This window comes from Rattus norvegicus, chromosome 14, assembly GCF_036323735.1.
Source record: "Rattus norvegicus strain BN/NHsdMcwi chromosome 14, GRCr8, whole genome shotgun sequence".
Classification (NCBI taxonomy): domain Eukaryota; kingdom Metazoa; phylum Chordata; class Mammalia; order Rodentia; family Muridae; genus Rattus; species Rattus norvegicus.
This window is the reverse complement of record NC_086032.1, coordinates 97,345,343-97,368,579: the sequence shown is the minus strand read 5'-3', so window position 1 is coordinate 97,368,579 and position 23,237 is coordinate 97,345,343. Positions and strand designations below refer to the sequence as shown.

The window sequence follows — 23,237 nt, the reverse complement described above, 5'->3', positions numbered from 1 at the left end:
TCTCCGAAGCCATTCTCCACCCCCACCCCCAGACATAAGTGATGTATTGCAGCTCAGCCTGGGAGCTGCCGGATCCTGGAGGAGGTTAAGAAACTAGGAAGGGGTGCCAAAAATATGATTTCATAAGGTTTTGACTTGAGATTGAGTCAACTTTCTTGAGCATCTTAAAATCATGTTTTATAAAATTTTATCTCCCAATGGAATGATTTGTAGAAAGGACGGATCCCGAAAGCTTCCAGTTTTGAGTCACTAAGTCCAAAAGTAAATGTAAATCTACAATAATGTTTCTCAGTAGATTTTTTTTACCCAAACTTTTTGCTTAATGGAACACAAAGTTACTTGGGAGGCGGTTACAATTTCCTGTGGTCTTTGTCTATAAAGCATGCTTCACAACTATAAGAAAATGTTGACTTCTCAAAGAGTCATTGATTTTAATTGACTAACCCCAGCATGGTTGAAAGAATGTTGTGTTAAGGAAGCTCATGGTATAGAAAAAAGAACAACATTCTAAAATTCTACAATCATCATCCAATGTCAGATATTTTTATTTAAACATTTCACTATGCTTACTCCAAAAATTAAACAAAATCTTTAGAAAATCCCCAAATAAATTCTGTACTAATTAAATATTGTATATATTGTGATTATTTTTAATAGAATAAAGAATGGTGTATACAGAAATTGCCAGTGATTAAATTATACTTAAGAATTCATGTTATTCATTTTTATTTTAATATGTAAGTAAGTATTTATAAATATAGCATATACTAATCAATTCATTTCCACTAATATGCCCTTCTGGTTGGTGTGATCATTTCTACTTGTGTATGATGTGTGTTTTATGATGTGTGTTTGTATGTGTGTGTGCTCATGTCCAAATGTGTATGCAGGCTCACATGTGTGCATGTGCAAAAGTGTGTGTAGGCCAGAGGTCATACCCAAGTGTCATCTCTTCTCGCTTTTGAGACAGGATCTCTCTTCGAGGCTTAGAGCTTAACCGTTAGGCCTGGTTGTCTGTCCTAAACCATCCCCCTTCACCTAATCATTGCTATTGTATCTTCCTAAGCACTTGAGGGTGTTGGAAAAATGTCCATTTTCCATACTTAGAAGGATACACACGTTACAGTAAACCCATGTCCGCTCCCCCATTCTATTTACTTATTCCCAGCTGGTAAACAAGACTGTAGCCCTGAGAGAGACAAGGGTCATTGTTTGGAGACAAAGTCACTTTGGTTTTTTTGTGTATTACTGCCCTGGCTGTAACATGCCAAAGTGATCTGCGAGCTGAGTACTGAACACTGAGGAATAGAGCTGAGTAAGGGGGTCCGGCAAGGTGAGCCTCCCTTGGTCTTTATCACAGAGATGTGGAGAAGGGGGACTCAAACGGTCCACAGGGTTGGCTTTGGAACTGGGGACTCCGCCTTGAGATCTGTTCCTACCACGTGCCCACTAAGCTCTGCTGATCCTCCTGCTCTGTGAAAATTCAGTTTAGGAATACAGTTCGAGACCAGGGCAAAAAGCAGACAAAATAAAGTATAACATCTCATCTCAGAAAGCAGTTCCACTGGTTCTTGCTCAGAAAACCATCCTGCTCCACAATTGAAAAGGAAAGGAGACCATGCATTAGCTGAGTGGGGAAAAATAAACAAATAAACACAGACACACAACACACACAAACACACACAACACAAATGCATACACAGTTACATATGCATACAAACACATACTAATACACACATGCAAACACACTCTCAAAAACCACACAAATGCAAACACATACAAATGCACACACACAAACACCATACAAACATACACACACCACACAAGGAAACACACAACAAACATACCAAACACAAACATAAACATACATACCACATATATACACACATGCACACATTAAAATACCCAACAGGTAACAACTTGGAAGCAAAGAAAAGAAATGAAGCCAGAAATTCTTTGTTAAAAACAAAATTCAGATGCAGCTTGCAATCCCCTTGTCTGATTCTTACAAACACAAAAAGTAAAGTTCAATTTATAGATGATCCCAAGTTTCTGAAACTGGGAGACTCTTCCCTGTCATAGCTCCACTCCTCCTTATAATGATGCTGAGTCCTAAACAAACAACCAAGGCAAAAAAAAAAAAAAGTACATCTCTGTTTATTTGGACATGGAAGAAAGCTGTTAGGTCAAACCACTGTATTCCTTTCCTTCCTAAGACTTGGCCGCAGAAGGAAGAGAATTGGCTCTCAATAGAAATTTTATTCTGTGCTGCACACACAAGGAGATACAGCCTTCTTTCCTTAATCCAGTTGTTTATCACCTACAGAAAGGGAGTGGAGTTCTTCAAAGCACTTTATAATTAAGGCGTGCATGTGTGTGTGTGTGTGTGTGTGTGTGTGTGTGTGTGTGTGTGTCTGTGTGTCTGTGTTGTATGTGTGTGTTTGTTTATTTGTGTGTCTGTGTTGTGTGTGTCTGTGTGTTTGTGTGTGAGTGTGTCTGTGTTGTGTGTGTGTGTTTGTTTATGTGTGTGTGTCTGTGTTGTGTGTGTGTGCACATGTGTTTGTACATTAATGCATGAAGGCAAATAAAATATTTATAACCTTTAAAGCTCACTTAACCGAACAGTTCACTGTCTTTAAAAGCTAAATTGTGGTATATTTTGCTTATATTCTATTAAGAAAAAGTGTAAATCTGCCCATTTCAGTGAGTAAGCCAAGCGCCTGATATCAACATCTGAATTATATCTGAATAGCAGTTATTAAGAAAAAGACTTCTGTAGCCATTGGAAAATGTATTCACATTATACATTCTAATGTGTGTTTAATCTATCTCCCTCTCACTTCTTCTCAGAGACACTACTTTAATTTTAACTACTTGATCTAATTTCAGAATATATACATATACATGTACATATATGTACTTAAAGTAGCTATTTTGATTTCTCCTTAAATAACAGTGTTTTAAGAAGAAAAATAAGTTCATATATGTTCACATTCACTCTAACAGCATTTTGTTATTTTCCAGGTTTAGAAACTTCTTGATAATTTTGCTTCTTTCACAAGGAAAAGCAAAGCATTCTGTCACCAAAGCAGGGAGGATGAGACCCAGGTCAAAGGGCACTTGAGAAACAAACACCAGGGCCAGTTTATTTAAACAGATAGTGGGACGAGGGAGCTGACCTCAGTTTGACTTATAGTGGGAGGAGCAAGAATGCCATTTTATTGCTTTGCCCAGAAGGAAAATGTTTTTGTATCTGAATTCACCCCTGAAGCCTTCTAAATGCTCGCTCTGCTGTATGCAGCTAATTCTGAAAAGCGGTTTCCTGAGGTCCCCAGCGATGCTGACTTGTAAAATCATGCACACAGAAATGAAGTATTGTTTTAGAAAATGAAATGCGTTGCTGTTTAACTAGTTACTTTTAGGAAAACATGTTCGCCGTGACCTTGACCCATGATGCAAATCGTTCAGAACAGTATAGATAATACAATTTAATAATGTTCCAAGAACTTACTGTGACCCAAATATATTGATAATATTCTGTTGTATTGAAATGTTTTTAAATGATGGCTTTCTGAAAGAGGAAGTTGGGTTGAAGGTGTAGGTCAGCTGGTACAGTGCCTGCCTTCCCAGCACATACTAGGTCCTGAGTTAAGTCTCATAAGCCTCCTAGACTGGGCATAGTTAGAAATGCCTATAGTCTCGGCATTCAGAATTTCAGGGTTATCCTCCTGAGCTAGAGGGCAAGTTTGAGGACAGCATGGGCTCCATGCAACACTGCCTCGAGGCAAGCAAGGAAGTCCTATGCAGACCTAGTAACATACCCATGCCTTTCAAAGTCATTGAGTTTTCTTTGATTTCCAGTGTTTCTGTTTGATATTGTTTTTAATGGCAGGATTCTCATTCTGGTGTCCATATAAACTATAAACCTCTTGAATCTGCAAATCAATTAAAAAACAGTTATCATCAGTACCAAGAGAAGTAAATAATACCTAGTACCTATGGGTGATGAATTAAGGGGATGCAGTAAGGAGTTTATCCTTTATGTAGGGACCCGGACAGGCCCCAAATAATGTGACTAGTATCTGTCTGCAAACCTCCAGAGAGATACAGTCTCAGCAAACTGAAGAGAGAGGCCCGAGTGATAACAGGCTTAAACTATGAGAGGGACTTACCTCCAGAAAGAAAGAAGAACCATGGATGTTTAACCCAGGGTTAAAAAAAAGAAAGAGGGCTGGAGAGATGGCTCAGCCGTTAAAGGCTGGGCTCACAACCAAAAAGAAAGAAAGAAGCCTAGAAAATATGGTGGCTGTGTTCAAACGTTGAATGGAATTGTTTACATTGTCCAGGAAAGCTGTACCACAACGTGATTTTAGATGGAGAGCGGGAGCTTCTGGCAGCTCACTTTGTTCAAAGACGGACTCTTAGGGAAGATGGTTAGTGCTGTGCTCGCTTCCAGTAGATGCTATGCATTGATTTGGTGGAATATTAGAGAGATCCGTGTTAATGGCCAAGCTAAGCGATGAAGCACATCTTTGAGGTGGTCACTGTCATGCTTACTCTTTGTCTGAAGTTAAGTGTGGTACACCAATGGCTGCTGTAGTCCCAGCATTAGAAAGGAAGGTGGTCATGACTGTTCCCTAGTTTTCTGTCATCAACAAAGTCTTAGCATCTCTTTGGTATTCTATTCATTCAATTTCTTTGAGCCTTGTTAAAGATTGTCTTCGTTGTACACCCCTTAAACCTCAGCCCTCGGGAGGCAGAGGCAGGCCGATCTGTTGTTGAGTTCTAAATTATTTCCATCTACAGAGTGAGTTCCAAGAGAGCCAGGGCTACACAGAGAAACCCTGTCTCAAAGAATCAAATCAAACCAACATAAAAAAACTGCTCTCCCTACCCATAAAATGTGTCTACAAAGACTTGAAACAGAAAGTGAGCAGACTTAGTCTCTCCTCTGTCAGTGGAGATTCTGAACAGAAGCCTACTTAAAGATCTACACAGATGGAGAGTTCTCTGGCTGTTCTGCTTGGGCATGGAAAGATGAGGCTGCTGTCTTACTTATAAGTTACTATGAAAATTACTTTTGGTATATGCAGAATATTAATATTAAATAATTTTCTAATTGGTCATGCAGTGCAGGCAGCTAATGAAAAGGCAGATTTTTTTCCCCCATTTTAATTGGTTATTTCGCATGGTGTTTGGGCTACACCTGTGCTTATAATGAGAACGGAGAATTAATCTAACCTTCTGCTCACATGATTTCAATTTCCATGGCTTATATAAGATAATGATAACCTGATTTGCAACACAATTTGTTGTAGATCCTGTGTTTTGAATATTTTTGCTAGCAGTTCAGGAAACGTCATACGTAAAAACTGAGACAATTCACGTAGCCTCTACAGGTCTGCACCCACACTGCGCCTTTTAGTTAGAATCTGAGTCAGAATCGACTTCCGTTATTTACTTGAACTGCTTCTCAGGAAGGACACAAGCAGGTACAGGATATTGAGAATCTTAAAATGTTATGAAGCATGTATTTTTATTTTAAAGATATATCCTTGACTGTTTAATGGTTTGGAGTTCCAGAACTGCTTTCTTTGCTCAAATAGACAGATGCACAAACTAAAATTTATATCAGACTGTGAACCCTTCAATATTAATAGGGTAGTATTGAACTTTTTATTGTATTTTTGATGTCCTGCTCAGAGTTGGGTTGGGAAGTAAAGTTAACCCAACACATAGTCTGTATTTTATGAATTTGGCAAACAATTCTTAAAACCCAGGACAAAGAGCTTAAGAGTTACAGCCTTGTAGAGACCGTTTCAGAGTTAACAGGGTCTCTGTTTTGTTTTGTTTTGCTATTGTTTGTTTGCTTTTGTTTTATTTCAGCGACTTAACATTTTTGGAGGAGGTATAAAGAGACTTGTACCAAACAATGTTTTAAATAAACATAGAATGACTTAATAAGGTGTTTAGGGGCAGAAAAGCAAAATTATACATTCAGTGGCTGCATAGATGGGACCTTGTCTTGACTTTGGATTTTGCGTAAAGAGAGAAAAAAAAGTCACCCCAAGAAATCTCTCCAAGAAGGCATTTCTTTAAAGTCCCCTGGAGTGTGAGTTAGTGATAAACTCCAGACATTCTTTCAATTGATGGGGTGCTGCCTACTCGGCTCTTATCTTAGGGGTGGACATAAGGATGGAGCTAGGTTTGCAAAAGGTAGGGGAGGCTTGGATCAAACACTGGGTGAAAAAGAAGTCAGAAAGTGTAAGATTGAAATGTCAGTAATTGGGAGGGAGCAGATGTCCTCAGAGCTTCTCCTCTGTGTCTCCTCCAGACTCCCAACTCTGCCCTTTGAAAAGAGTGGTGGCTAGCATTGTTTCCTGAAAACTCTGCTAATTCCCCCATGAAAAGATGAAATGGAAGTGTCCAACTGTGGTAAAACAGGCAGACATAAATCAACTCAGAAACCCAAGCCTTGTACTCAAAGGTCACGGGGTTATAGGTTTTGCCGCATGCGAGGCTGTCCACGGGGGGAGAGAAAGGCTGACCGAGCTCTTCTCTTCCTCTACCTTTTGTTTTTGTTTTTTTTTAAATGCAATAATGAATATGCTCTGCTTTCTTGGTTACAGGTTTATTAATGCGCGGAGAAGAATAGTGCAGCCCATGATAGATCAGTCCAACCGAGCAGGCAAGTCCCCTCTAGTGACTGTATTCAAGTCAGGCAAGCGAAAACCAACCTCAAGCCATTCACCAGGAGGGCTGCTGCCCGGTAAATGAACTGGGAGTGAGTACTAGGAGTGCCTGGCTTTGGAAATTAAACCAGTTTGGTTTTGTAACAACACTAATCAACTTAACATCATTATAAAACACTGGACGAAAGTAGAGAATAAAAAGCCAACCGAGAGGAAAAGTAACTCCTAAACCATGTGCTCAGCTAGAATCTTCTTTGTAAACATTCAATATATTAATGTTATTTTCTCCCCCCACCCCCCGAGTTTGCCGACCCAGCTTTCTACCACTGTGACCACTCCCTGGTGCATGGCTTGGTGTGGAATTGCTGTAAACTTTATTACCTGTCAAAAGGGCAAAGGGGTCAGGATCACTTGTGGGACTCAGTAAAGTTCAAAGACATTCAGTGAGGTACAGCTTTTGTGTGCTTTAATAACCCAAGGCAGCTCACTTCTGAAATAGCTTTTCATGTACCGTTAAAACACGGGACTCAGTTAGCGACATAAATACGCGACTCTCGTTCTCATGACCTCGCTCATTAGTATCTGTCTTCTGGTGCTCGCAGTTCTAAAAAATAATAATAATAATTATAGTAATAATAATAGCACCATTTTGTTTGTTTTTTCCAGTCACGAGCCCTGGGATTTGTTTGGTATTACAACATGGTAGCAAAGGCGGCGAGCAAATATACCGGGAGTGAGGCGGGTTTGAACCGTGCTCTGTTGAGAGCTCTGCTAGCCTCACACTGGGCCCATTCCCAGTTAGTCATGTTCCAGCACCTTCTTTTCCTAAAATGCACATTATGGGACTACCAGACAAAACCCCCAGCATAAATTTTGTGTCTTAGCCTGTTCCTTGAAACTCTAGTCACTGAGGCAGATAGAAGTGGCCAGAGAGAAAGAATTAACTTTTTATTTATTTTTTTAAATAAAAATGTAATCTGCTTGGTATGTTCTCTGTGTCCCCTCCCCCTCTCCCGTGCCCCCTCCCCTCCCCTGTGACTAAGAAGCTGTGCTCTGTACTTTTGTAGTCAGCCAAGGGACACCTTATAACCCCGATGGACAGCCAATGGGAGGTTTTGTAATGGACGGTCAGCAGCACATGGGCATCAGAGCGCCAGGTAAGACTCTTTTTGGTATGGTAGATTTTCACATTACCCTCCCAAGTCCTCCTGTCAGTGCAGGTGAAGGAGCCCACCCTCTGCTTTCTCAAGCTGCCTGCCTTGCCTTGCTACTGCACATCTAAGATCCCTACTGCAAAGGGGAAGCCAGGACCTTCTGTGCGCAAGATCTCACTGCCTCTCAGCCACCTAGAACCTGTGTGTGTGTGTGTGGTTTTTTTTTAAAGGGTCTTTTGGCACTATCTGTTGACTTTGCTCATCTTCTGGCCTCTTCTTGGATTTTTATCTCCCTTCTAGGACCTATGAGTGGAATGGGCATGAATATGGGCATGGAGGGGCAGTGGCACTACATGTAACGTTCATCTAGTTAACCAATCGAAAGCCAGGGGGAAGTAAGTACAAACGGGGCCTTTGTCTTCACTTTGTCCTAGGAGCATTCTCCTCCTGCGTCCTCTCATGTTCTCCTTGCCCATAGCTTCATGCTTGCTACTTCCTTTCCCTTAAAGCCTTATCTCTTGCTTCTTTCGTTTTTTGTTTTTTGTTTGTTTTTTTTTTCTCCCTCTCATTGGTCCTGATCGAGGTTTTAGGCTGGCAAATTCTGTGTATGATATACATTTATCCTGTGTGTTGCTATTGTACAGTACTGACCACATGACAAAACAAGAAACAGTCAGGAGGTGGGGGAGTGGGTTGTCATAGCAACAGACTGATTTGCAAAATGTAAGCAGTCTGCAGCAGTGCAAGGAGAGGAAAGAGCGTGTCCCCAAAGTACCATAAATCTGTCTAACCGCAGTTGATGCATGAGTTACATTTCTACACTAACCTGCAAGACACCAAGAAGCCAAACAGAGAACTTCTTTTAGGTAAAAATAAACACAGCTTTACTTAGGGTAAGTAAAGGCATATTTTGAGCTTCAGTCAACTAAACTTTGATTCTTTTTTTTTTTCCCTTAGTTTGTTCCTTTGTCTGTCCATCATAATGGGATTACGTGTGGCAATGGGAAAAGGGAGAATACAAAATAGAGGTGTGCACAGCAGGCTTCAGGGCTTAGCCCAGGCTAATTGACTATATCCAAATTAAGTATGCCATCACTTGCAGTGTGACAAATGGATTTGACTTATTCAGTATACAAAAACTGAGATCATTAATGCAATCTTCAGTGGCAGGCCCAGTGAAGTGAGCCTAGGAAAACTGTCCCAGATTCTCACTCTGTCATTTTCTCTCCTAAAAAAGACACCCCAGAAATTTGAGTTCAAACAAGCAAAACCGTTTTGAACTCCAAAGCCCCGGTTCATTTCCGAAATTGCCCCTAACGGCATCTGTCTAGCTTTCCGTTTTTGAAACTAAAAGCCATGATTTCAGAGTCTTGGATGTGCCCCTGATTATATTAACACACTATTTAAAATTCTTGCTGAGGCCAAGGGGAACACATGCTGGTCTTCTTCTGTGGGTGGGAGTCCCATATAAGTTTAACAATTCACTCTGAAAGCATTCCATTGAGCTTGGAAATCAACAGTCTTATTACCTCATCATGGAATTCTCTAGCTTAGTTAATTTAAATATTGTTTCTTAGTTTCTGGGTCAATTAAATTTAAATGATGTATTTTATGCTTCGTGACCAATTAAATTAATAGGTTATTACAAAAAATATTATCATCTTTTTTGATTAAAGAGCTGTGGGTACAGTATATTTTATAAGCAATTTTCATTAGTTTAAAAATGTTCCTTTAGGCTAGATTAAGCAGCCATTCACTGCCAGAGCCTGGAGACCTTATTTGAAGGTGTTCGTCGTATTCACAGTGCGCTATTACTTAGAACTAAAGCCATTTGAACATACTTAGCAATGGCGTTATGCCTTTCACCCTCGATGATGATGGACCTTATGGCTCTCAGAAACAATACACCCGTCACTTTCCATCAACTAGAGCAATCCATGCAGAAGACAAGAGGCCCCTCAAAGCAAGAGGAGTATTGTTTTAGCTCCAATTTTTCTTATTGTTCTCGAAATCATTGTAAGGTAGACAGAGTTCTGTGAAGCTTTTCTTTTCCTCCAGCTCTAAGAGGCCATGTGGAAGGAATTTATTGATAACTGTTTTGATTTCCATACACACACACACACACACACACACACACACACACACACACACACACACACCTCCAAGGTACAGGACTTGCTAAGTAATCTCTGTGAAGTGAGCTTGTCTAGTTCAGCTTCCCGTGCAATGTTTAATGGGCGGAGCAGTGTACATGCTCCCGATAGGGCATGTTTCAGGGAACAAAAATGCTTCCTTAGATCAGAACCCAACGGTTGTTTGCTTAAAACTAGACTTGGTAGGAGGACTGGTCCGATGGCTGTGCAAGGGAAACAGTGTCCGGTTCTGATTCCAGCTCGACATCTCCACTTTGATTCTCTTCCACATGAATTAAAATAATATCTCCCAAGGCCCCATCCCTTTCCTCCATCACAACGTTCCCTGGATTTCATAGGATCGACATAGTCAGAACCGCACCCTTGCCTTCCTGTAATTTTTCGCTTTTTTTGTTTCTTTCTTTTGAATTTCCACAGGGCTGCAAAGTATGCCAGGGGAGTATGTAGCCCGGGGTGGTCCAATGGGTGTGAGTATGGGACAGCCGAGTTATACCCAAGCCCAGATGCCCCCCCATCCTGCTCAGCTGCGTCATGGGCCCCCCATGCATACGTACATTCCTGGACATCCTCACCACCCCGCAGTGATGATGCATGGAGGACAGCCCCACCCTGGAATGCCAATGTCAGCGTCAAGCCCCTCGGTTCTTAATACAGGAGACCCGACAATGAGTGGACAAGTCATGAACATTCACGCTCAGTAGCTTAAGGGAATATGCATTGTCTGCAATGGTGACTGATCTCGAATCATGTCTTTTTCTGCAATGACTATGGAGTTCCATTCTTGACATCTACTTTGGACCAAGGAGCATCCCTAATTCTTCATAGGGACTCTTAAAAATGCAGGAAAACCAACCGAAGTCAATTTGGGGGACATGCAAAAATAACTATATAAGACATTAAAAGAACAAAGAGTGAAATATTGTAAATGCTATTATACTGTTATCCATATTACGTTGTTTCTTATAGATTTTTTAAAAAAAATGTGAAATTTTTCCACACTATGTGTGTTGTTTCCATAGCTCTTCACTTCCTCCAGAAGCCTCCTTACATTAAAAAGCCTTACAGTCATCCTGCAAGGGACAGGAAGGTCTGATTTGCAGGATTTTTAGAGCATTAAAATAACTATCAGGCAGAAGAATCTTTCTTCTCGCCTAGGATTTCAGCCATGTGCGCGCTCTCTCTCTCTCTCCTCTCTCTCTCTTCTCCTCTCTCTCCCTCTCTCTAGCCTGGGGCTTGAATTTGCATGTCTAATTCATTTACTCACCATATTTGAATTGGCCTGAACAGATGTAAATCGGGAAGGATGGGAAAAACTGCAGTCACCCAACAATGATTAATCAGCTGTTGCAGGCAGTGTCTTAAGGAGACTGGTAGAAGGAGCCATGGAAACCCAAAGGCCGTGTGTTTAGAAGCCTAACTGTCACGTCAAGCGTCATCGTCCCCATGCGACAACAACCATCACCTTATACATCACTTCCTGTTTTATGCAGCTCAAAAAAACATAGACTGAAGATTTATTTTTAATATGTTGACTTTGTTTCTCAGCAAAGCATTGGTCATGTGTGTATTTTTCCATAGTCCCACCTTGGAGCATTTATGTAGACATTGTAAATAAATTTTGTGCAAAAAGGACTGGAAAGACGAACTGTATTATTGCAATTTTTTTTTTTTGGTAAAAGTAGCAGGTTAGTGTGAGGTGGCGTGCAGACGAGGTTTACTAAGTGGGGTACGCTAATTACAACTTCCTGTTGTAGATAAACAAATGCTTGTCAATAGCCTTTTTCTATCAAGAAAACAAGGAGCGAATTATTAATAAGAGTCGGTGTCTTAGCATTCTGATGGAGTTTGAATGTGTTCGAGAATCCAAGTACCGTTTTAGTCACTGAGTGCAGTAATGAAGTCGGGCTCCAGAATAAAGAATATTTTTGTTATTCTGATTTTACTGCTCGCCAAATGCGTTCTTCAAATTTCTAATGACTAGTGCAGTATTTTTTTAATGATAACAAACAATTAGCTCCCCAGGCCATATATATTTGAAAATTGTCACCACTGGTTTCCGATGACTTAATGAACTGGTAATACTAACAACATTAGGGTTAAAGTCACTAAGCTAGCTGTAGCCTCAGACTTCATTCAGTATTAGTCACCTACACTATGAGTGACATTATACTTTCGTACTGTGGCAAAGCTAAAGCCCACAGCCAGTCTTTCACCAAGGATATTATCTAGGACAAGCAGTACATGTTTATTAAGAAATTAACTATATAAAATTGAAGAGACCAGACTTCAAAATCTAATTTTTATAAATATGCTCTATGTTCTCATTGGCTAAAACTGGTTATTAACCAATTTTCCAGAACAGCTGTACAGAATTTCTGCATGACAGCCAGCTAAATGGTTCAAAATAACATGTTTAAGCTGCAATAGCTTATAATTTCCCTTAAATAAAATCGCTGCTCTAAAGAGGGCTCCGCACAGCTAAGGGAAATATACAAATATTTTAATTAAGGCAGATTAATTTTTAAAGAAAACAGCCTTTTGGTTGCTTTGGGAACAAAGGATGGGTCAGAAACCTTAAACTCCAGTCTGACATTCAGGCCCTTGTCACCTTATAAACTGCCCACAGCAATCCTGTTTTCTATTTGGAAAGAGAAACCAGCTGTGGGTTGGCTCTACTCTGCAATGGTGAGTCACTGCCTCACCTGCTAGAACAGCAGCGTGCACTCTCACCTTTTGTTTATGGGGCCTTGTTTCAGAACACGTGCACGTGCTGGGGGGGAGGGGGAGAGGGAGGGAGGGAGGGGGGGGAGAGAGAGAGAGAGAGAGAGAGAGAGAGAGAGAGAGAGAGAGAGAGAGAGAGAGAGAGAAAGGAGGGAGGTGTTACAGCCTGGTCCCAGCGCTGCCACCCACCTCGCCCCCACCCCCAAAGATGGGACCGTTTAACTTTCCTATTTTGGCCCAGAGACAGTTCTACGACTGTGTAAGTGTCCATATCAGTGACACCATTGTCTTTGATGGGTGGTTAGTAGCAGTTAACAACCATTTATTTACTTTTAAAAATAATAATAAACTTTATAAACTAACCGTCCTTTTACTTCTACCTCCCCAGTACATGCCCGGTGAGTCAGCCTTTATTCTCCTGGAACCTACTTGGGGTGGGAGGGGGCGGGGTGGGGAGAAAACCGGGGAGGGAGGAGGAGGGGGAAAGGAGAGGACAGTGAAGAGAATAGGGGGAGAGGTGGCTGGGGGGGGGGTAGTGAGCGCAAGCAAAGGGGGTCTGGCGAATGTGGAGATTAAAAAGAATCATGATCATTAATGTCTAGGAATTAGAAAAAAATAAAACAAGCTTTTGTGCTGTGGTTTCCCCCTCGGAGTGAGGCTTGTCTGAGCCTCGCTCCTCAGGTCTCTCTGTTCCTGCCCCTGACACCCTCCCGCTTAATTCTGTTTTAGCTTTTCCTCTTGTAAATTTCAGAGCCAGCTTTGAGGTTATTGACGACACTTATCGGAAGGAGGGAAATAATGGAGGTGTGGAGACTGGTTTTGATGTTTCTAAAAGGACAAAAACAAAACGCCCTCCCCTAAACAGGGCACACAATTGTACAGGCTCTTTTGGGGGGGGGGGGCGTCCGCTGGCTGAAGGAGACTAGTGCCATTTAAGTTTTATTTTTAAAAAAAAAATTAAAAATGTTACCGGATCATATTTAATCAAATGTAATTATAACACATTCAAAGTGAATAATATGCTTTGGCAGTATTTTTATTGTTATTGTTCATTGCTCGATGTTCGACTGCTTTAGAAGCACAGGAAAGAAGCAAACGCGCTACAAATGGGGAATTACCCTCGTTTAGCATTAAAATTCATTTAGATAAAATTGCCACAAACATTTAAATGGGAAGATTAGTTCCCCCTCACGCCTTATTGCACTCGCTCAATGGTTCCGTTAAGAACATTTTACACGTTGGAAATTCCGTCTTCTCAGACGGCTTGCTGTTTCCTAGTAACACACATTCAAAGCAAAGGCTGCAGCCGCGGCAGCAGCAGCAGCGGCAGCAGGGGGAAAAAAGTTTGGCAACTGGTCTGCAATTCATCCGCTGCGCCCCCAGTCTCCCCTCCGCCCTCCCCAGCCTGCCCCCCCATTACCGCCCCCCCCCTACCCCCACCACACACACTTATGTGTTCGAAGAGCCCGGCCTCGAAGAACCAAGGTTGGCTGTACAACATTGACAGTATTAAACTACAAAGAAATGGAAAGAAGCCGGCGGGTCCCTCTCTGCATCTCCCGCTTTTGTAGGAGGCTGAGGGTTGAGTGCAAATGTGCCGAGCCGCCCGCACCCCGACCCCAGGGCCGCCGGGCGCGCCGCTGTGGCCCGAGACGTCTCCAGGAAATTCGCCACTGCTCTCGCTCGCCCGGTGGGTGGAAACGTGTTAAAGGCTCAGCTTGCAAAGTCCTGGCACCGTCCAGTCCCTCCCGGCCCTCTTCTCGCCCCACCCCTCCCCCGCCGCTCCCCCCCCAACCCCCACCTCCCCAGCCCCCCACTCCTGTCCTTTCTTTTGAGCCGCAGGAAAAGAGGAAAGTCGGCTTCGACTGCCACCTTTTGGGGATTTGGAAAAACGACGCGGTAGGAGACCGGAGGGAGGCGGAGCGCGGCTGTGTGTGTTGAGGGGGCGGGGGTGGGGAGAAACCCCCTTATGATCATGCGTCGGAACTGGCGCCCTTAATCTGATGCTTAAATATTTGATGTGGAAAAATTACCCATAAAATTAGTTACTAACAATTTCAAATTGAAATCACTTATCGAATTATAAGCGCATTAAAGCTGTATGGATGGTATTAGGAGTTCCTTTGGAGGCTGTCTCCTCTTGGGGAACCGGGCCCGCGAGTTTTGCCACGGGGAGAGGTGTGGTCGGTGGAGCCCTGGGGAGGGCAAGCGACGCGGAAGACAGTTGGGGTGCCGGGGTCCTAGCGGGCCTGGAGAAGATGGATCTGGGTGTGTGGGGATCGCATCCGGGGCAGAAGCTTACACTGAGCAAGTCCAGGGACCAGGTCCAAACGTTGGGAAAGGGGAAAACTGCTCCCCCACGCTGGGATTTTGAGCCTTCAGAGATGCTTCCAGCTTCCCTTGTGCAGTCGGAAACCTCAGAGGAGTTGTGAAAGTCCGGGCAGGGCCAGGCTCTAAGCCTCTGAGGAGACCGCTGTGGCCCGCTCGCCCAGCTCCAGCCGCGACTCAGACTCCCTTTAGTTTCTCCACGCACTACGTCAGGGCTGGGTCTGGTACGTGGGCGGGTGGGTCTCAGTCGCGATACCACCTACTCCGGGGATACTCCGGGGCTGCAGAAGAGTCCTATGCCTCCCCCCCAATCCCCACCCCCCGCCATCTGAAACTCAGTTAAGAAGTATTAACTGTCTCAGGAGCCTGGGTGTCCATGGGTTAGCGCCAAAGCGCGTGCAGAGACTTCTTGGTCTCACTCTTGGCCCCTTCCCTTGGAACCTCTCAGAGTGGGGTGTAGTTGCCCGAATACTTCCTTAGGACTTTTCCAGACCGAGCTCTGGCTTCCGAATCCCAGGGCGCTCCTGAGAGCGTGACTCTGAGAGCCTGGGGACCCGAGGCTCCCTTCCACAGTCAGGCTGGGCAGGTGGGTGGGGTTCTAGAGCGTACAGCACCCCAGTAGCATAGCGTAGAGCAGGATGACAGTGTGTTGGGCAGAAGCTCCTTCAGGTTTCTTTAAAAGCCCTAGAAACTTCCCCCACTTTGGATTCCCGCAGGCCCTCGGCCCTTGGGAAGGCAGTTAAAACAGGAATTGATGTAAGCTGCCAACGGGTGTTTGTGGACTGTCAGCAGGGAGGTGTGGGTTTGGGTGTGGGGTGCCCAGTCTGGTTAGGCATCTTTCCTGGTCTCTTCTGTCCTACCGGACACACACTGGCCCTCTGGCGAACAGTATCACCAAGGGAAGGAGCGACACAGAGGCTAAGAGTCCTCTGGTTGGGGGGCGGGGGAGCCAAAGTTGGGGGTCTTTCGGGGAGGCCAAAGCCAGTGAATAATGGGAAGGGGAGGGTTCTCTTTCACATCGAACCAGCCCCCCCCGCTCCCCCCAAAAACGTTTAAAACGTTCTCTTCCAAGGCGGAGCTGAGAGGAAAACACAAATATATTGGGCAATCTGCTAGACACTTACATTGTAAAGAGTCTTTGCCCTAAAAATGGTACCCTAGGGATTTCGGTAGGGAGACGGGAGGCACTTTTTAAAGACCTTGGTTTAGCTGGCCGAGAAGGGACTCCTGTGCGGCCCACGCGCTCAGTCCACCTTAGGGAATTCGGACTCTGAAACTCTGGATTTAGTTTTAAGCCAGTCTTCCTTTGATCAGATGTAGAATTCCCACCGCTGACCACCCGCACTCACACACTCACCTCTACCCTAAAGCACTGTGTTCACTATGGCGGGTGACTTTAATCTCGGCGGAACACTGGTCTCAGGACCTAGCCCATTAGGAAAGCAGAGAGTCACCTGCTTCGTACACCCACGGGTTCCTGGCATCATTTTTTTTTTTTTTTTGTGGCTTCGCACCCTAGTTTCAAGCAGAGTGTGCAGGATCCCAGTGTCTGCTTTCTCGTGGGTTGGGGACCTGACGGAAACACTGGGTGGCCAACTCTCTGCTTCCCCCCCCCCCCCACCTCTTGCCTTTCAGCCTAGGCCTCCTTCACACCTCAGCACTTTTCTCCTCCACCACCCTAAAAGTGACAGGTTCTCCGAATTCACCTGAAGACCCCAGGCTCTAATCCCTCCCAGTCCCCGCAGGCATGGGGTGGGGAGGGGCGGCGTCCAGCGCGGAGATCTCCACAACCCTCTTCAGTTCACGCCTGCCGACCTCACCCACTTTTCTGGATTTGAGTAGGTGGTGATTTCACCTAGAGGCCCCCCTCGAAGATGTTGTTGAGCGTATCCTAGGGTTTCAAACCGCCGGATTCTTCCCTTTAGGGAGATCGAGGGCCACTGATAACGGTCACCTCTTAGAGACCTGGAAAGGCGGCAAAGACCCCAAATAACCGCCTGCTCCTACCACTGCCGCCTCCGGCACAGAGCTGCGTCCGGAACCGAGGGGAGTTGGAGGCCAGACACTAGCAAAGTCCCTTTTCTGGCAGACCAGCGAGGCACCACTGTGCCCGGGGACTTAGTTTCTTCTGGACCAAAATGGGTGGGTAGGTGCTAAACAACGTGATGGCTGTGCAAATCCAGCCCCCCTAGCCCCTCAGCCCACACAAATCCGATTTTGAGACGTGCGTTTTTCAGGTGTTCTAAACTGCGAACAGCGAGGGTTGTGTGTCCGTCTAGTGGGGGTGGGCTGAAGGGGGAGGAGTCTCCCACCGCTTGCTCCAGTCTTTAATGCCTGAAATAACGAAATGTCTGTGTGGCAGCTGCTCCTAGAGCCAGAACTAACTCTTTGGAAGACGGAAAAGAGCGAAAGGCAAAGAAAGACTGTTCATTTTATTTTTTTCCTTTGGTGCCGTTTGGGATGTCATCTGTTTCCTTGGCGACTGTGTTCAGCCCCCGGAGCCCCTGGGCTCCAGGATTGTTAGGGGGGGAAGCATGCTATTTCTGCACCGTCATTTATCACTGTCACAGCATAATGATTCCCCTTGCAGCCCCTTATTGATGTTTGTAATTGCATTATCTCATAAAGGAAGATGATCAATGAAACCAAGCCGTGCATTCTGGGGTCAGAGGAAGCCAAAGTACTGTTTGTCCCCTTTAATACAACAAGTACTCATTATCTTTAGGTCTGCATTCGAAATATGATCTGATCTGGGGCTGACCCTGTCGGACACCCCAACACTTTCTAAAACGCGGTTTGTGTAACCTTTTGCTTAAATGCTAAATCAAGTACCTGTCTTGCATTTCAACGAAAGAAATGCTGAAAGAGAATGGGAAAAGCGTCTCTTCCTTTTCTCTGCCCTCCCCGCCCGCGTTTTGTTTTGTTTTTCCCGGGGGCGGGAGGAGCGGGATCTTCCCCAAGACCCGTGAGATTTTTCCACTGTTAACTCCTAAGAGTTGGACTGTAGGAAAGGCAGCCCTATCAAAAGGGGACCTAATGAATGAGAGGAATTGGGAGTGAAGGGAAGCAAAGCCGCCCGGAGCTTCTAACAAGGTCGTTATTAAAAGTGCAGAATAAAACCACATCCGGTTTAATTAATAATAGCAATAAAGTGAAATAATTCCCCACGATTCTGTCCTTGCTTCTGCCTTTTACACAGCTACATCTCTTCCCTTTAGAGAAATGATTTGTGTGCCTGTTCAGTTCTCAACAGTAACCAAATCACTTGCATACTGTTTCCAAACCCACCTACAAACCCTAGCAAATAAAAGTTCATTTGTCTATTAAGACAGTATTTAGTTGTAGCAGTGCCCCACTAATACTGGATGGAGTTCATGTAATCCCATGAAAATCAAGTCATCTCGTTGTACTGGAGTAAATAAAAAAGAAATACAAAGGAGAAAAGATCCAAGTGTAATTTCAAACTAAATACATTATTGGGTTGTCAGAGTGAAAACCTGATTGTTTGGTTGGGGAGGGGGACGGGAGAGCATTAGCTCGGCTCACATTTAGCTTAAAGTTTCGAGGAAGGATGTGTGCACTCTAGATTTGGTTATTCTGCAATTTGTAGGAAGAGGAGAGACTAAGGCGACCCTCATTCATTTAAGCACAGAGTTAAGGGGAAAAGCGTCTTCTTAAACACTTCTATGCTGAAATGGAGTGTCCTCTCTTATGTTAATAGGATCACCAAATAAATAATAAATAAATAAATAAATAGGAAGGGAGGGAGGGAGGGAGAAAAGGGGAAAAGAACAGAAAGAATAAATCCCTGTGTTTTCTTTTTTAAGTGGTAAAATTCTAAATTAAGAAGTTAATGTTCTAAATGAAAAACAAAGATGGGAAACTTTCAGCATAGTCAACGAAAAGAATAGTTGAAGTTTGCTTGAACAACCTGACACCTTGACATACAAGCTTAAATTGAAGGATCACAAAACAAAGAGAGAAGATATCCCTTTGTGGAAAAAAATAACTTAAATATAAAGCTAAAAAAAGTTTCAATGTGTTGCCTATCAGTTATTTCTTCCCCAAAAGGCAGAAACTTTTATAAAATATTACCCAGAAATTGTCAAGGTACTTTGGAATGGGGTTTTGTGTCATTTAAATATTCTGCCACTTCCCTGCCTTGAAAATGCTGAAGCTGAAATGGATACAGAGCCCCACAGATCTTTAGTATAAATTGTGCATTGTTAACATAAAATATTAAAGAAAAATAAACTTTGGGCTTTGTCAGTTGAGAGAGAAGTTTAAGCATAATACTTTGATTTTCAAAACACACAAGTGAAACCTCTTGGTTTTTAAACAATTGTTCCAAGTGTTTCTCTCTCTGGGTTGGGGATGTGGCATTATGCACATTTTTCTATTTTTAATATTTAGTGTTATAGCTCACGGTTAAAATAATGAAAAATTAGTCTCGTTTCAGAAATTATTTATTTATGGACTGAACATGATTAAAACATAAACACACAAACTGCAGCTGCAACAGAAAAACCTTGATTTACGGTTATTAAATCTTTGGTGGCCGTGTTAATGTTTCTTTTTCTACCTTTCATTTGCATTTTAATCTATCGAATCTTTACAATTTTGCTGCTTCCTATTTCAATGATTGATTACAGATCTGATATAAGGGAGAGAGACACACAAAACAAGGCTAGCTTTTCTTTTTCTTTCTGCGCTTTCTTTTTCTCCACCCTGCCCCCCTTCCCCCAGCTGGATTTCAGAAACTTTCTCCCAATGCTAATGTAGACAGAACAAATTAATTCTGCTCTTTTAAATGTCAGGGGTATAAATAAAAAATGTTTTCTGTCCCAAACGTGAATATTTTCCCAGACGATTTTTGAGTTCTAAAAGATCACCCCGGCAAAAACGCAATTAACAAGGATACACACACACACACACACACACACACACACACACACACACACACACACACACACACACACACGCACACACGCACACGCGCGCGCACGCATAGAACCTGGATTAAAGAAAGGTGAGAAGTTCACCATCTTTTCAGTCTCTCTCTCTCTCTCTCTCTCTCTCTCTCTCTCTCTCTCTCTCTCTCTCTCTCTCTCTCTCTCTCTCTCCCTCTCTCTCTCTCTCCTCTCTACACCCCCACCATGAGTTCTGGTTTTATCAGTGATCTAAGTCTTAGAAATAGAAACCTTGCTAGGTGGGGGGCTGGCTGTATGAACCTGCTGCTGTTGAGGAACCTACAGTGTTGAGACAAAAGGGAAAGCCACGCAGGTCCCGCTCCTTTCTTTCCTCCCCACGCGGTAACTGCCCATTTGCCTCTAATCTCCCGCACCCTCCTCACGGGCCACCCCAACTCCGAGGGGCGCTCGCAGTCCTTTCCTCCGGGGTGCGAGTCACTTTTGGAGCCTCCGAGAGAACTGACTGTGCTTTGACAAAGCGCCGGCGGCTCGGTGGCTCAGCTCCTTGCCCCTAGGGCGGAGGGCCCCTGGGGCTCTTCGGGGCTCCGGCGGGGACTGGACAACGCCTCGCGCCGGGCTGCGAGTGGCTGCTGAGGCTGCAGCCGGGAAGCGGGCAGGGCTTCCCAGGGAGTTCAAGTGCGAGCGCAGCCAGCAGCCGGGGGAACGCCCCTCTTCTGCCTTGGGTCGCCCCCCGTCCGGGCCCAAGCCTGGGTGCAGGACTGGGGCTTCGCGATGCCGAGGAAGCGCCGCGTGGCGAGTTTGATTTCCCAGGACTGTCCAGGCTGCGGGCGCTCGCGTCCACGCGTGGCGCACTGTGCCCGCGTGGAGCGCCAACCAGAAAGTGGAAAGAGTGGGATCCCCAAGAGCAGCCACCCCGCCAGCCACACAGGAGAATTACTCTGGGCAAACTCCCCTTTTGCTTGATACCGTATTCGCTCCAGAGGATGTGTGAGAGCGGGCTCAGACCTTCTCCCTGGGAGCCGTCACCTCACTCCGAACTTGAGTGCATCGTTCCTCCCAGAGCCCCCACGGGTGGCTGCGACCCGGGGAAGGCGGGGATGTCTCATTAATGGGACGCACAACGTAGTTAAAATAAGAGAGGGGGAAAAGAAAAAGATATTTGATCCCGGCTGGCCGACCCTTTGTCTTGAAGCAGATTAAGCAGCCGGGAATAGGAAAAAACAGTAAGTCTTAGACAAGAAAAATTATTGTGTTCACGAAATATAAAAATGATCCCAGAGAGCTGGTACCTCAAGGGGTGAAGATAGATCCTTGTAAAAGAGTGAAAAGACAAGACTGGAAGATTTAAAGGGAAAGAAGCGACAGATTATTAAGAAAGTAATAGTAAGGTGTCCCACACACTACAGTTTTATTGTTGGGTAGTAACTACCCGACTTATTTATTGCTGGGGCCATATAATAGAGGTAATGACCGCAAACTCAAGATAAATTCTTAGGCGCCCCGCCGGTCAATTCTTTTTTATTTAGGGGAGAGAGCCTGAAAGGTGAGCGCCGTCGCCTCCCCTCCTGGAAGATCCGTCTTGCTTTCCACCGCATTATAAGCATGACATGCAAATAAATAAACGCCGCCGGCTTTGCGTGGGGAGGCCTGCAGGATTTATTCTAGACGAAGGAGGAACATACACGGAATATGAATTTCCGCAGGAGCTTCGGAGTGATTCCTTCTCGGTTGCTTTCCGCCGCCCTCTGCTCCTGGGTTCCCTCCCTTCCCGTGGGAGCAGAGAGTCCCTAGATAAAAACATTAATATGTCATGTCTCAACTCCTTATTCCTTGACATATATGTCTGGGGAGGAATAGGGGGTATTGCAGAATGCAAAATGGGTCCCCAAAGCAGGATGCTTAGAGGAATTGAGTTTGACAAAAGAGAAGGTGGCTCGTAATTACAATATACAGTGGAAGGAGGCGGTATCAGGAGTGTGCTGATGTTCAAAAAGCTCCGGAAGTTTGCAGTCCCGAATCTGGGCTAGGCCTCCATCAGCTGCATCTCTCTGAGGGAGTCCCCTGACTCTTTAGGACTTGCTCGCCCTCCTTGCTTTCTTTTCCCTGAAACCCGCCAAACACTCCTACACCGAGGTTAGGGAATCAAGGACCAGGAAGGGCAGGCCTTAGCCGCTGCTCTCAGGTACGTCCGGCTCCAAGATGCTTTTTCATCTGTTGTCCTTTAAAACAGGCGCCTTTCCAGATGGGTTTGCCTCCCACCTGCGCCTGCCACAAAACCGGGAAGATCACCATTTTGCTTAGATGACGTTAGCAACCCTCCGCTCCTCCTCTCACATTCTTTTTTTCCTTCCTCATTTGGGGAGGGGGGAGGGGGTAATATTCAGACATATAGTGTTTCAACCTCACAATAACCACCCACATTCAGAACTTGCTTTGATCTCTGTTCGGCCTGTGGGGAAGAAAATACACCTGACAATGAATTTGGAAGGGAAAGAAAAAAACCTCAAAAAAATGTGTGTGGGGGTGGGGTGGGATGGGGGGAGGATTCTGCGGAGGCTTCGAGGAAGGGGTGCCTAAAGCAAGCCCAACACCACAGGCAACCTCAACCCTTAGCTGGAGGAGCAAGGGAGGGAAGGAGGAAGACAGGCAAGCAGCAGGCTGCCCTGTAACTTTGTAGGGTGTGTGAGGGATGTTGTTTAGAGGCAGAAGGCTAGGACGGTCCTCTTTTACAGTATCGCAGTCATTCAAACACAGCTTTACCTTTGAGTTCCCATGATTTCCAAGAGCTCGTAAATCACTGTCTTCCGAGCCTTCAATATTTCTTTGCGAATTTTGTAAGTGAATCGCGGAGGCCGTTCATGAGGCAAAATGACACAACTTTTAATCTTTCGAACATGAAAGTCTATCCCACTAAGTTTCCTTCTCAAAATGACGAAAAATAACAGAAAAGAAATTAAGCTCATTACATGAAAACGTAACAAGTGTTTTGCTCTCAGCCTGGCCGGTTGCCTGTGCACTTCAAAGGATGATAAACTAATGGTTTCCAGAGTTTACAAGTAATTAAGCTATTACTTGGGGGAATTGATGGACCGGCTCTAGTCACAGAACTTTCTACTGAGGCTAGCCTGAGAAAAATCTTCAGAGACACAGATTTTAATAATTAAAAATGAAAATTATTTTCATTTTAAAGGCATTGGAAGAAGTAAGCTGATACAGGTTTTCTATGTAATACACAGAAGTCATTGGAAAATGGAGATA

General features: G+C 44.4%; 1 protein-coding gene and 2 long non-coding RNA genes across 13 annotated transcripts in view; 2 read left to right on the top strand and 1 right to left on the bottom strand.

The window, feature by feature from the left end:
- Meis1 (Meis homeobox 1) overlaps positions 1 to 11,631 on the top strand; it is a 142,698-nt gene extending 131,067 nt beyond the window's left edge. For 3 of the 8 annotated variants that reach the window (XM_063273629.1, XM_006251529.5, XM_039092455.2), the window contains 3 exons: positions 6,630 to 6,688; positions 7,760 to 7,849; positions 10,417 to 11,631. In XM_063273629.1, the coding sequence (XP_063129699.1) occupies positions 6,630 to 6,688; positions 7,760 to 7,849; positions 10,417 to 10,700 (433 nt within the window). In that variant the 3' untranslated portion in view covers positions 10,701 to 11,631. Of the gene's footprint in view, positions 1 to 6,629; positions 6,693 to 7,759; positions 7,850 to 8,146; positions 8,247 to 10,416 lie in introns of those variants that run through there. The other 5 variants (NM_001134702.1, XM_063273628.1, XM_039092454.2 and 2 more) reach the window with 5 other exon arrangements.
- Positions 11,632 to 13,233: 1,602 nt separating this feature from the next.
- Positions 13,234 to 23,237, top strand: part of LOC120096678 (uncharacterized) — a 37,794-nt gene continuing 27,790 nt past the window's right edge. The window contains exon 1 of one of the 3 annotated variants that reach the window (XR_010057600.1): positions 13,234 to 14,619. This is a non-coding gene — a long non-coding RNA (uncharacterized LOC120096678). Of the gene's footprint in view, positions 14,620 to 18,863; positions 20,078 to 23,237 lie in introns of those variants that run through there. The other 2 variants (XR_010057601.1, XR_005493437.2) reach the window with 2 other exon arrangements.
- Positions 20,182 to 22,946, bottom strand: LOC134481793 (uncharacterized). 2 transcript variants are annotated; one of them, XR_010057603.1, is made up of 2 exons: positions 22,740 to 22,946; positions 20,182 to 21,766 (listed from the first exon to the last, which is right to left on the bottom strand). It is a non-coding gene; the product is annotated as an uncharacterized LOC134481793 (long non-coding RNA). The 2 variants fall into 2 exon arrangements; XR_010057602.1 differs by lacking the exon at positions 22,740 to 22,946 and adding an exon at positions 21,924 to 22,258.